Source organism: Cryptotermes secundus, unplaced genomic scaffold (assembly GCF_002891405.2).
Source record: "Cryptotermes secundus unplaced genomic scaffold, Csec_1.0 scaffold530, whole genome shotgun sequence".
Classification (NCBI taxonomy): Eukaryota; Metazoa; Arthropoda; class Insecta; order Blattodea; family Kalotermitidae; genus Cryptotermes; species Cryptotermes secundus.
This window is the reverse complement of record NW_019729216.1, coordinates 667,696-681,071: the sequence shown is the minus strand read 5'-3', so window position 1 is coordinate 681,071 and position 13,376 is coordinate 667,696. Positions and strand designations below refer to the sequence as shown.

Here is a 13,376-nt window from a genome sequence, read left to right as displayed (position 1 = left end):
CACAACACAAAACAAGAGAGATACGACAACATAAGGCAAAGGGAGCATATATATCTTTCAACACCAAATAACTCAGTTTTAATTCTAATTACAATATTTTAAACTTTCCAATTTTAATATTTAATTCATTTCATTACATACACAACTTACCTGTGAAACGCATTCCCAATGTACAAAGAGTTGTCTGTGTCGGGCGGTATAGCAGATAGAAAGAAGGTGGTTGTAAGGGCTCTATGTACCTGACTATGACCGCAATAGGACAAAATAAGCAGTACATGCAAACGCATGGTGTGTCTGTACCATAACAGTGTGGAATGAATAATAATAAACATTCTTTTTTTGGTTTTCGTTTTTGAAATCTGTATTTCCTACAAAACGGACATAAATACATCGTACGATGAAGCACCGCCCAAACAATTAATGTTAAAACTATACTTCACGGGCCTCCAAGCAGTTTGTCATATAAAAGTCTAGAATATACCAACGTCCGCGGGAAAATACAAGATTGTAAGAACTGACTTTGCGATATAAATTATCACATGAATAGTTTTAACCTTATTTTACGAAATAACTATGGTTTTATAATAAGTTTATATTTCATTGTAATTTTTATACCACGTGTTTTATAATATGATAATTATCAAGTATCCAGACTTACTACGTAATTACAGTTCACTAGTGTGTAAACATGATGATCGTGTATTTGCCTGATGATGACTATGAATAGCCGAATCATGTAGCAAAACTAATTTAGCCTTGAACACTGCATTGTTTTGCTGTGATGGACTTAATAAAGAATTGTAAATAAACATTGTCTTACGCGCAATATGACGCTACAGAACAACATTTCCAAAACTATTCATACGAATTTACTGAAAATGATAGAAAACCAATATGAACTAGGCACTGCTGACACCTGTAGGAGTGTAATGAAATTTATTGACAAAGCTGGACACTGCAAGTCCGACAAATGCAAACCTTCTATGACCTTTTACAGCTGTGATCCTCTCCGCTTACTCTTAATTATTGGACACTCACTCAGAATGCTACGTACATAATGAGAGAACAGTGAACCGTAGCCTCTAATGTATCCTAAGGAGGCTTTGTCAGTATCAACAGGAGCTGATTTCAAATAATACAAGTTGCAAACACTTTTACTGGCGCTTCCAAAAATGACTTAACAAAATATTCCAATACAGCCTTCCTACTGTCAGTCAGACTGAGAGACTCTGTACCGGTGCTTGTCTCTAGAATCTGCTCCTGACTCGCTGGAATAGCATTTGCAGTGCCTTCAATTCTTGGCCACGTGTGAAGAGAGAAAATGGAAGAAGAAAGGTAAAGTGACATTGAAGTATTTACATTTCAGCTTCTTTAATGCATAAGTACATGAAAAGCTTACAGTTTGATGATTATGATCTGTATTTAGTATCTTCCTGATTAAATACAGTAGTGATTCCCAAACCGTGTTTTCCGGAACTCTGAGGTATCGCTAAAGTTTCTTCCTGGTTCCGCACTAAATCCCTCTATAGGCGGATTTAGGTATGAATGCCAACCTAAAAATCAATGTTGCTGTTATTTTTACAAATAGAGACCTGATTCTCTTTCCGAATAAAATTTCAGAGCTGTAGGCTTAAGTACAAAAAGCACCAAACTTGAAAGCCGACAATCGCGAAAAGGAATTAGTAGTATGAAGATGTGCTTGCGATTGTTTGATATCTTACATTTACGTGATTAAAAGGAACAATTTTTAATTATATCCCTATAAGAGATGGACAAGCGTTCTTTTACAGCCTTCTTTCGGGTCAGTGATATCGAAACTGAAACAACTACAACAATACATCTGGCTGTATTCTAATTACTTTTAACTTTGTCATGAATTAATTGTTCTGAGAGATTTCCTTGATTCTTGTCTGAGAAGGAAAAAATAAAGTAAATATCATTGAATGCTTGCAGCCGTAAAGTTATTGGAGTGCGACACGCTCTAGCCATGGATAATGCTTAATTACTTTCATGCTGCTGTCTTCCAGTCTCTTATTTTCTAAATTTCTTGTGTTGAATATTTTGCTTTAATAAACTTCTACTTTCTTAGCAATTCTACAACTTTTCGTATGGCAATTCCTGGAAAATAAATACAAAAATAAAGGAACAATTATTCAGCAAAATTAATAATGGAAGAGACTGATCATTGAAGATTGTCTCCATCAGCCTGTTCAGCCCTCAAGTCCTCCGGGTATAAAGAGTTTTTTGCACAGTGATTTTGTTCATTTTCACAAAAATTATCTGAGAGTACTAATGATGTTGATGATAAGGAGTGAGTGTGGATGATAGAAAGAAATGAATTTTAAGATTCCTCGTCTGATGTTAGGCGACGATCTTTTAACCTACTGTTTCTTGTGCCGAAAGATGTAGCTTCTGGAATGCTGTCATAAGACACAAGATACTGTTCACGTGCTTCTTGATTTCTTGTCTGGTCGCTTGCCGGTTGTGCGCGGTACACAGCTCTGCTATGACTGGGGCGAGGCCTTCGTCTGCGAGGGGCAGGACTTGGTGCGGTTGTTGTTGGCAACTCTGCCACAACGATTGGATGAAACCTCAGTGCCTGCTGGCTCACAGACTCGTCACCGTGCTGGTAAGACGGTGTTTGCTGTGGCAAGCTGTCTCGCTCTCTCTGGTAACTCAGCTCCTGAGTTTGGGGGCGATACCTTGTGGTCTGAATCTGCTGTTTTGTTCTCTCTCTTTCATCTTCCAATCCGTGTGTTTGAGCTAGTCCCCTTCCTGTATCAGTCTGATACTTCATCAGAACATCTCTCTGTTGAACGTCTGGTACTTGAGGGGTTCTTGGTATGTGAATAAAGTGGATAATTTCTTCTTCCGATTCCGGTTTATTTGTTAAGAACCGGATCCTGGTTGCCGGGATGTTCTGGGTTTCAGGAGGTTGAACGTACTGTGTAGCTTCCTCTTCTTCGCGCCCTGGCTTTGTTTCTCGCAGTTCATAACTACCTACCTGACCGCTTTGCTGCAGACGTTCAATTCCAAGGCTTGATAATTGCTGAACATCGTCCTTCTCTTGTTGAGGGTTCTTTTGTCTAGACTGGTATGACACGTGATTGCGCTCTAGAGGTGCAGGTGTGACATATGATCGTTGCCTCTTTGTTGTTTGCTGGTAGTACACTGGGGCTTCTGTCTGTGGAGGGGACTCTGGAGCTGGTGATATCTTGAATCCGGCGTTTATAAGTGCCTGGAATTCACTCTGTGTTAGTGGCCTCTGTCCTTCAGGTGTTGGGAGGTGAACCACGGGCAAAGGTGTGCTAGATTCTTCTTGAAGTGGCCCTACCTCATGTACTGTTACTGTCCCAGGACTCTGAGTACTTTTGACGGTTGACGTTTGTGTAACATATATTGATGATCTCGACTCTGTTGAAGGTAACGAAGTTGACGACTTAATGACGTTTGCTAAAGCAGCGGACGACGGGGTTGAACTGGGTAAGAAATCACGACCTTGCTGCGAGAGAATCTGTGAAATAATGTCATTGTCTTGACTGGCGCTGGGAGTTTGCTGCCCTGACTGGGAACTCAAATAAATTGTTGGCTCCGAGTTCTGTTGCCTCTGCGGAATCTGTACCAATCTCTGGTCTGAGAGAGGCTGTGTTGTCTCGCGGATATATTGTTCTGCTGCTGCTGGGCGACGCGAAGTTTTCACACGCCCGGGAGTTAGGATCTGCTGAGAACGTGAGGCTTGTCTGCTCGAGTAGCTTACTGGATTCTCTGGCACCTGTTGGGGTTCTGGAACGTATTTAACCTGAGAACTGATCGTGTATGCTGTTTGCTGTTGAGGAAGAGACTGTACCTGAGCAAATTGTTGAGGCAATGCCTGGGCTTGAGCCAGCTGTACTTGTGCAGCTTCTGCAAGCTGTGCCAACTGCTGATCATAACTCTCACTTAAGTAACCCTGCTGCTGACTCGGTGCCAGTACTGCGAGGTTAGGATCATTTCCGGCAAGTGATGCTCTGAGACGAGCCTCATGCACGGCATGTGCTTGTGAGGAAGTCGACACTGCAGGAAAGTCGTCAGCACTGGGTGCAGCTGGCCTGGGCGGAGGGCGCAAGGTGCGCGGACGCACCGGAATCTGCTGCTGGAATTGCTGGTTGAAGTACAGCTGTTGCAGCTGTGCCTGTAGCGATGGAGGAGGTCTGCGGCGTGGTGGGGCCAGTCCCGGTGTGTTGCTGAACTGTACCGCTGATGGATCAGGGTTCCTACACATACACACCATGAATAATAGTTATACAATCAATAAATTGGCCCAAATCTGATTGCTCTAGCAGTAATTGTGAATATTAAACAATGTTAAAATGAAATTTGGTCACCAATTGTAGAATTATTACTGTTCTTCTTAAACTGACTGAAGATGGCCATAAAATGTAGAAGTCCATAACTGATAGGAATATACTCATACGTATTTCCATATGCACAAAGACGTATAGTTTTTCATGATAGTATTATTATTCATTATTATTGTTATCATTATCATATTTAATATTACTTTCATTATCATAATTATTATTATCCTTACCCTCAGTACCATGTTAACTCATAAATTCTGTGGCTCGAAGATCACTTAAATGAGGGAGAGAGAGCGATAAAGTCTGCTCAGAACCGTTGTGATGCCACAGTGAGTACAAGATTATTTCAGCAGATGGCAGAACACTTCCATAGCTTATTATTATTATTATTATTATTATTATGTATTCGTTAATTAATTCGTGGATGCTGTATCAAGAGATACCGTTTATGACTTGAATTAGGTTGATATGCGGCTGGATAAGACGACAGACATGATTGCTACCAATTCGCCCCCGTTCATGACTTTTGGGCCATTTTCTTACATACATCATTGTTAAATCAGCTCTCCATACAAATCTTATTGTAAGAGGCACCACCATGCATCATATCGCCATGCATTGCTGTTTCTTTAGACTTGTTAATGTGTGTGAGAGCGACCACCTCACCTTTCACTGCCATAAAGTACTCGTATAGTGTGTGAGGACTTTGAGATTTCTAGCCATTTTCTTGAATAACTGAAGCGCCACTCGTGTTTTCCGGTTTCAATAAAGATTACAGGATTCACTCAGTTTTTCGACTCTTTAACAATTAATTAAATTAGAAAATTCAGCTGAGAAATATGAGGTACGGAATTAAAGTTGTCTGGAAAAGAGACACGTGGCACGCCACATTATGTTTGTGTACACTTAAATAAGTGCAAAATACACTGTAGTGCAGTGCATGTTGAGGGTGACAGACAGCCACAGTAGATAAGTCAGTATAGGGTCTAGTAATAAGCTACTACATGGGCGATTGCCGATTCTGGATTCGATTCCTGGCTGTGACAGAATTTTCTCATCTCCATGACAGTTCCGGGCCTACACCTGCTGTAAATGATAAAGTGGCCCTAGTGTGAAGCTGACTAGTCACGTATGTCTACTGCCAAAGATTAAGAATGTATGGAGCTATATCTACGTGTATGCCTACATTTCTTCATGCCATTATGTTTAATTAACTAAGCAGAGACAAATTCGTTACCTTCACCTAAAGATGCAAGGAATATGGCCACTTCTAGTTCATCAGCTGACTGACTACAGCAGGGGTCGGCAAACTACGGCCCGCCGCCGCTTTGTCTGCGGCCCGCGATAAGAATAGATTTTACATTTCCAAACTCTTAAAAATGTCAAAGTGGGATAATATTTCATGAAACAAGATAATTATTATAATATGAGTTTAATATTTCTGCGTCTATGAAGCTTTATTTATAGGAAGAACCTACGTTTTTTCGAACATATTGTCTATGGATGATTACGCACTCCAACGGCCGACCTTGAGTTGAGGAGTTGCGAGAATTGCCGTGTGTGGCGCTCCTATAGCTTCCCATTCGCACGTTCCTTCGTGGCCCCAGCTGTGATGACACGCAGTGTTACGAATGCCACGTGTATCGCTGTTCTTTGTCGTTTTAATACCAGTGGATATCCATCATGTCGCTGTCGAAACCACAAAAGAAGAGAAAAGTGGACTTGGAATGTCGTGCTTTTAAGGCAGAGTGGAGTGAGAATTATTTTGTTACTGAATTAGATGGCAAAGCATTGTGTTTATTGTGCAGTGATACTATAGCTGTACTAAAAGAGTACAATATACGTCGGCATTACCAGACTAAGCATTCGGCACAGTATTCCCAACTCACAGGGAAGGAACGATCACAAAAATTAGAAACTTTGAAACGGAGTATTTCATTACAACGCAGTTTCTTCACGAAAATGAAAAATGAAAATAAGGCTGCAAGTAAAGTAAGTCTACGAGTAGCTCATTTGTTAGCCAAGGAAGGAAAACCCTTTACTGATGGTGAGTTAATTAAATCATGTTTGATTGTAGCAGTTGAAGAAATGTGTCCAGAGAAAATGGATTTATTTAATAATATCAGCCTTTCCGCGAGAACAGTTGCCCGAAGAGTTGAGGACATTGGTAGCAACATCACTAACCAATTAATTAACAAGGCAAATGATTTCGAGTGGTTTTCCTTAGCTCTTGATGAGTCGACAGACATTACAGATACTGCTCAATTGCTGCTGTTTATTCGAGGAGTCAATGCTGACTTTGAAGTGACTGAAGAATTAGCTTCTATGAATAGTCTGCGTGGAACAACTACAGGCGAAGACATTTTCAAGGAAGTTGAGGAAATGTTAACGAAGTACAATCTGAAGTGGAATCAGCTAAAATGTGTGACAACTGATGGTGGTAAAAATATGTCTGGAACAGGTAAAGGCTTAGTTGGAAGCATTTACACAGCTTGTGAAAATGCAAGGTGTACAAGGCCTATGGTTATTCATTGTATCATTCACCAGCATGTACTTTGTGGCAAATATCTTAATCTGTCGTGTGTTTTAGAACCAGTCGTGTCAACGGTGAACTTCATTCGTTCTCGTGGGCTGAACCATCGTCAGTTCCGTGATTTTCTGTCAGAAGTGGAAGCCGAATATCCTGACTTACCCTACCACACAGCAGTTCGATGGCTCAGCAGTGGTAAAGTTTTATTATGATTTTTTGAACTCAGAGCAGAGATTGAAATTTTTCTCAATGGAAAAAAACGCCCTCAACCACGATTATCGAACACTGAATGGCTTTGGAAATTAGCTTTTGCTGCTGATATCACGGGATTTCTTAATGGATTCAACTTGAAGCTACAAGGCAAAACAGTGCTAATATGTGAAACTTATACTGCGGTAAAATCATTTCGACGACAACTGGCTTTGATTGAGTCACAAATCATGTCAAGCTGTTTCGTGCATTTCCCATGCTGTCAAATATTAAAAGAGGAAGTGGATTCCCCATTCCCGCACGAATTTCCATGTGATATATTTTCTGAGCTCAAAAAACAGTTCCAGCAACTTTTTTCGGATCTTGATGCAAGTGCAGAAGACATTTCCAGATTTGAAAATCCATTTAACTGAACAATTGAGGAACTTCCACCTAACCTTCAATTGTAGGTCATTAATCTGTAGTGTGATAACATGCTAAAAGGCAAATTCCAAGAGAACAATCCAACATAATTCTATAAGTGTCTTCCAAGTGATGAATATGGTGAATTAAGATCATATGCTCGAGGTTTCATCTCTGTATTTGGTAGTACCTACCTGTGTGAAAAGACATTTTCAAAGATGAAATATGTAAAATCTCAATACAGGTCAGCATTAACAGACGAACATTTGCAATCAATTATGATGATAGGGAGTACTAATTTTGGCCCCCAATTTGAAGAAATGTTATCTAAAAGAAAACAATTTCATTCATCCCATTAGTAGCCTAAAGCTGTGTTTCAAACAATGATTGTAGTTCCTTTTGTATTTTTTATTATGTTACATTTTTACCAGTAAATTTGTGAAAACTTGTTTTTTAACCTGTTATTTTAACTGTACCGATCTTTAAAGATCCTCGAGTTTGCCTCTTGGCCCTCAGAGTGTAATGCATTTTATGTTTGGCCCTTTACGAAAAATCTTTGCCGACCCCTGGACTACAGGATCAAATGTAACTGGTTGTGTGATTCCTTGTCAGCTACTTAAACGCCTGACTACATAGCTGAGTAATTGTATAAGAGACATATAATTATTGGAGTTTTCCCTCATCTGTTATTCTAGAAACTAGAAAACACAATGTTTTGGGAAATGGATCTGTCTCCATCCTCTGGTGAGGGATGGGAAACACCTGCTCTGTTGGGTCCCTTAGAAAGAGCTAACCTCAATCACTGGACTAACGATTAAGGTTAGCTCTTTTTTTATTGCTAGTGGGGTGGGACTAAGTCCCTTGTACTGTGGCCACTTGTGACCTATTGTACCAGCCCCAGATGATATGTGAGGGTGATTGTGGAGCAATTGGTGGAATGAAGATTGGCAGGGGAAACCGAAGTACTCTGAGAAAACCTGCCCCAGCGCCACTTTGTCCACCACAAATCCCACTTGACCAGACCCCAGGATCGAACCCGGGACGCCGCGTTGGGAAGCCAGCGACTAAACGCTTGAGCTATGACACGGCCTTAAGGTTACTCTTTCTAAGGGACCCAACAGAGTAGGTGTTTCCCACCCCTCACCAGAGGACGGAGACTGATCCATTTTCCGAAACGTTATATTTTCTAGTTTCTAGGAAACTAGACGAGAGTCAAAGGCCAGAAACCCATTAATTCTGAGTATTACTTACCACCCTCAGAACCCGTTACAATATACTGATATCAGCGACTGACTTGCAGATTACATAAATGTTTGGTGATTTAACACAAAGAATGAGACTACTACTACCGTACCCCATACTGAACACTATCCTCGTGTGCCCACACGGCGTTCACATACACACATTTCTCTTATTTCAATGCATTTCAATATTATAAATTAAACTATATCTCGGTTCTTCAAATGTCCTCTTTCGAAAACAATTGACAGAACTTTTTCGATTTCTAATTTGTATAATCTAACAATGTGTCATTTACATTCCTGATTCTTTATTATAGTACTCTAAGCACATTAATCCCCTCGTTGGTGTCTCCACCTTATCGTGGTGAGGGTGTTTGAGTATGCCAAGGACCCTGAGAGCTATACCAGCGGTAGCGTAGCTACTGGCAGGGCCTCCCTTGCTGGACAGGTCAAAGGGTAGGCATCAGACGAAGAGAGACACCGAAAACTGATGCCGGAAGCAGCGTCATCCGCGGTGACTTGAAGCACAGAGAAAATGATGCTCGAGATGGTTCAAGTTCATATAGCAACAGGCGTGACCAGAGTGGTTTGAACGGCTGTTGTACTGCGATGTGGAAAGCAAATGGAAAAACTACCACATTATCACTATCGCATTAAGTGGAGAAACTGTTTTGGAAGAGGCTGTGGACCTGTCATCTGACAGATTACTGATGAATGAATGAATGAAGCACATTAATATTACTGACTGTACAGATTGTGAATTCGACCGTCACGTAGAATCCCGAAGCCAGACGCAGAAAATACAAAGAGCTTAAACTTGACGGCGGTCAAGCTTACGACCGTTCAAGCAACTAAGCTGCCGTTGTAGATAAGGTAAGTAAGATAGGAATGATCTGCTTCGCAAAAGTCTGTATCGACAGAGGACTTGTATATATTGTAAAAGGAAGAATTTCCAATAACATGCTATAATTATTTTAATTCGCTTAGTGGGGGGTGGAGTCCATCTGGGTCCACTCGGCACGGCGGCCACTGATTGGCCTATTGTAGCCTAATAACATGCTATATGTGCGATACATAAACTTGACAAGGACTGAGCCCATTCATTAGAGAGAAACCAATCCATCCTGTCTTCAGAGAGGATGTTACATAAAGACTGTGACCGCAAGGGTTCAGTTAAACAAAACTCTCTTCGTTATTCTAGAGGGGCTTCGCGCCAAGACGAACTGATTGGCTGTAAAGTAATTCTGATTCCCTAGAATCGGCAAATCTTTATTTACATGTTGTTTTTCTTTACTTATATATGCTTTATTTATAGGACACGCGGTAGCGTAGTTGGTTGAGCCACTATTCTACAAGCCGGAAGGTCGCGGTTTCGATTCCCGATTAGGGCATTGGATTTTTCAACTGACATAATCCTTCCAGTCGCACTATGGTCCTGGGTTCGACTCAATCTCTAACAGAAATGAGTATCAGGAATCTTCCTGGGCGGTAAAGGGCGGCCGGCACGTAAGGATGACAACTTCACTGCCATCTTTGAGCCGATTTTCGAGAAAATGTGTGATCTTAGACGTCTTAAAACAGTACGTGACCCCACGGCCTCTTACAGGAATAGCCTTACTTTTGCCACCTACGTTTTATGTTTTATATAATTGCCCAATCTCAGCTTATGTAGCGCCCAATAATAGCATCAGTAGTTAATTCCATGTAAATGACGTGGGAATGAACAGCCGTGGAGTGGTTTATCATTTAATCAGGACACTGATCTGGAGGGGATGTGCAAAGCCACGGGAAAATTGTTGGCAACTTCTTCAGGGCGAAATTAGACTCCGAACCTGCAGAATACGAGGCAGGGTTATTATGCAATTTTATGTGTCATATTATATTTATTGACATTCTTAGGCAACCGATCATTTTTCCTGAAGAATTAACAGAAATTCCTTCTCCTTTTTATAAATTTGCTCCGATAGACAAATATTCATTAATTTCTTTTTAATCTAAGGTGCCAAAACAGAAGGTCGCAGTCGACTAATTAGCACTCTTGCTTTCTATTAGGAGGTTCCCGGGTTCAACAATCTGACTGAAGACACGAGAACCGCCGACTTGACTGAGGTTTTTCTTGTTCCCTTAAGTTGATCCGGTCAAATATGGGGAAATTCTGTAGGCTTTGAGCTTCTCGCAGCGGTGGTTGTGAGCTTTCAGTCTATTGAACAGTCTATTGAAAGTCAACCGATATTTCGGAGGAATATTTCGCTTCCATCTCCAGACTTGAAGAATAAGCCGAGCAAGCTTCCACGTCAATATCTTACTCAGCTTAGTCTTAGACCTTGGTGATGCAGGCGATATTTTACTTGAAAAATCGGTCGACTTTCAACGGACTACATGGCGTTATATGCCAGAGGATAGAACTCTTCATGACCACTGGTGTGAGGACCTCAAAACTTATAACGTTATTAATTATTCCTGAACCCCCATTAATTTCCAGCCGGTCTCTGATAATAATCTGAGATGAAGAGTTGTGTGTAGTGTACTTCTTTGTTTTATAATTTACTAATTACTTATGTTCTTTTAATTCCTGTTTATATTACGATCTGCATAGCAGGTTGTCATTAATTTCTTGCTGACCTCGTTTCCTGCTGAATATTTCGTAGCCTCCTTTGATGCCCGGCTACAAAGTGGTTTGTTAGTCAATTCACCTTAAAAGTTGTTTCCTATTCATTTACTAGGTGCCTCTGCTAACATTTCGAACTTCAGTGTACTTGTCTGCCGATCACAATGGCAGCTAGGTTTAATGTGTGAACAGCCTTCGCCCGCTCGAACACTGGGACCTTGAGTTCGAATACCACTCGAGGTAAGGATGTCTGTGTGCGTGCCTTGCGACGGGCTGATCTCCGGTCCAAGAAGTCCTATCGACTGTGTACAAGATCAAGAAACTGAAAAGCTGCCAAGATCCGAAAAATGGACTATAGAGGCTTAAATAGGTAGATAGGTAGATAGTTTAGTTTTATTTATTTTGAATTATTATTATTTATTATTTTGAATCTGTTACTTCGCACTGATTTTCTGTTTAGTCTGTACTGATACTTAAGAGATTTGTTACATATTTTATTCAAAAATTGTTCCTACTTATTTCTTGTCAGACCGTCCTGGCTTGGCAGTGTTTACCTCTTCCCATTTATACCTTGCAATGAGAAGCTGCTGGAGGACAGGTTGCGGGGGTGTCTGGTCCGCCTCCGGCTGCTGTCCCACCAGCAGGTTCAGGTACTCGGGTTGCACTTGAGCCTGTGTGTCTCCGCTGGGACTGCTGGTGCGAACAAGGAACTGTCCGGGAGAGGCAGCAAAGACAGCCTGACTCGAGCCATGCTGAGGAGACCGTTTGTCTTTGCTGTTACTTTTAACGATGGGTTCAATTTCTAGCAGAATCAACGTCTCGTGGTCTTTCTCGTGTTGCTCTGCATTCGCCACCACCAAGCTCACAGCCAAGAAACACGCTGTGAAAACAACACACACGAAATAAGACGCAGAAGTAAAGAGCGAATGACAGTAGACAGTATCCATATGCGTAGTTGTTGTATAACCTGAGAACATGACGCAGACAGAGGTTATTTGGAAACAATGTGCAACATTGGCGCAACAGAAGGAAGTATCTGGGTGGCGCAATAAAGATGACATTATTAGGAGCTTCGTAATACGTTCTCTTTTTGTTCTCACAGCAAGAGCACGTAAGTTATATTGGGTATTGGCGTAGGTTAGTTAATATCGTTTCTGCTCTTCTGTATATGAGCCTAGTATTCAGCTGGATCCTGAAATGGAGGCAGCGTTTTCCTTCGAAACTTTAACAACAGTCCATTATCACTCAGCTTAAATATCCAAGAGAAGGTGAGAAGCCAATGTCAACAATAGCATGATTAATCAAGGGTGAGATGGACAGGATATGTAGCGCCTATAGGGCAGGAAACAGGCATAACATTTAGTCTGAAAACTTCGCCGGACAAAACCATTTGTGAGCTGTCCATAGATGGGCAAATAATATTAACGTTTACTTTCTAGGCAGTGCATGAATTGTGGACTCCTTTTAGCGATTCAGAATATTCTGAACAATAATTTAAGCACTCAAATTTTATACCGGTTAATTCTTTGTGACCGACTGAGGAAGTTACTCCACGTGTCATAGGGGAACTTCGACAAAAATGGTGTTCATTTATTTTTGATACAATACTGTGGTACTTACAAATATGGAATAGCAAATATGATATATAACACCTGAGGTTGTCATGGCGCCCACTATAAGAATAACCGCCCACTGGTGTGTGACTATTCTGCAATAAGGATGGAGACAACGCGTTCTTCCAAAGCGTTGATAAATATCCTCCAGATGAAGAGTGCATCAGAGCCGAGAAAATAGGAACATAATCTCAATTCAGATATTGTACTACTTACAAATGCACATTAATCTTCAGTTGTATTTCGTGAAATATGTACTGAGAAGAAGGGGTACGCGGTAGCGTAGTTGGTTGAGGCACTATGCTACAAGCCAGAAAATCGAGGGGTCACTGCCGAATGAGGCCATTTTTTCTATTGACCTGAGCCTTCTAGCGCACTATGACCCTGGGGTCGACTCAGCCTCTAAGAGAAACAAGTAGCAGAAATCTTCCT

The 13,376-nt window shown here is 41.1% G+C and overlaps 2 protein-coding genes across 2 annotated transcripts in view; one reads left to right on the top strand and one right to left on the bottom strand.

The window, feature by feature from the left end:
- Nucleotides 1-1,354: 1,354 nt before the first annotated feature.
- The window catches only part of LOC111865507 (mediator of RNA polymerase II transcription subunit 15), a 59,102-nt gene continuing 47,080 nt past the window's right edge, over nucleotides 1,355-13,376 (bottom strand). The window contains exons 2-3 of the mRNA XM_023853602.2: nucleotides 11,902-12,211; nucleotides 1,355-4,253 (exon numbers count right to left, since the gene is read on the bottom strand). Of these exons, the coding sequence (XP_023709370.1) occupies nucleotides 2,342-4,253; nucleotides 11,902-12,211 (2,222 nt within the window). The 3' untranslated portion in view covers nucleotides 1,355-2,341. The remainder of the gene's footprint in view (nucleotides 4,254-11,901; nucleotides 12,212-13,376) is intronic.
- Nucleotides 5,698-7,364, top strand: LOC111865508 (general transcription factor II-I repeat domain-containing protein 2-like). Its single transcript, XM_023853603.2, has 2 exons — nucleotides 5,698-6,801; nucleotides 6,931-7,364. The coding sequence occupies exons 1-2, from the start codon at nucleotides 6,024-6,026 to the stop codon at nucleotides 7,080-7,082; spliced, it is 930 nt and encodes a 309-aa protein (XP_023709371.1). The 5' UTR covers nucleotides 5,698-6,023; the 3' UTR covers nucleotides 7,083-7,364.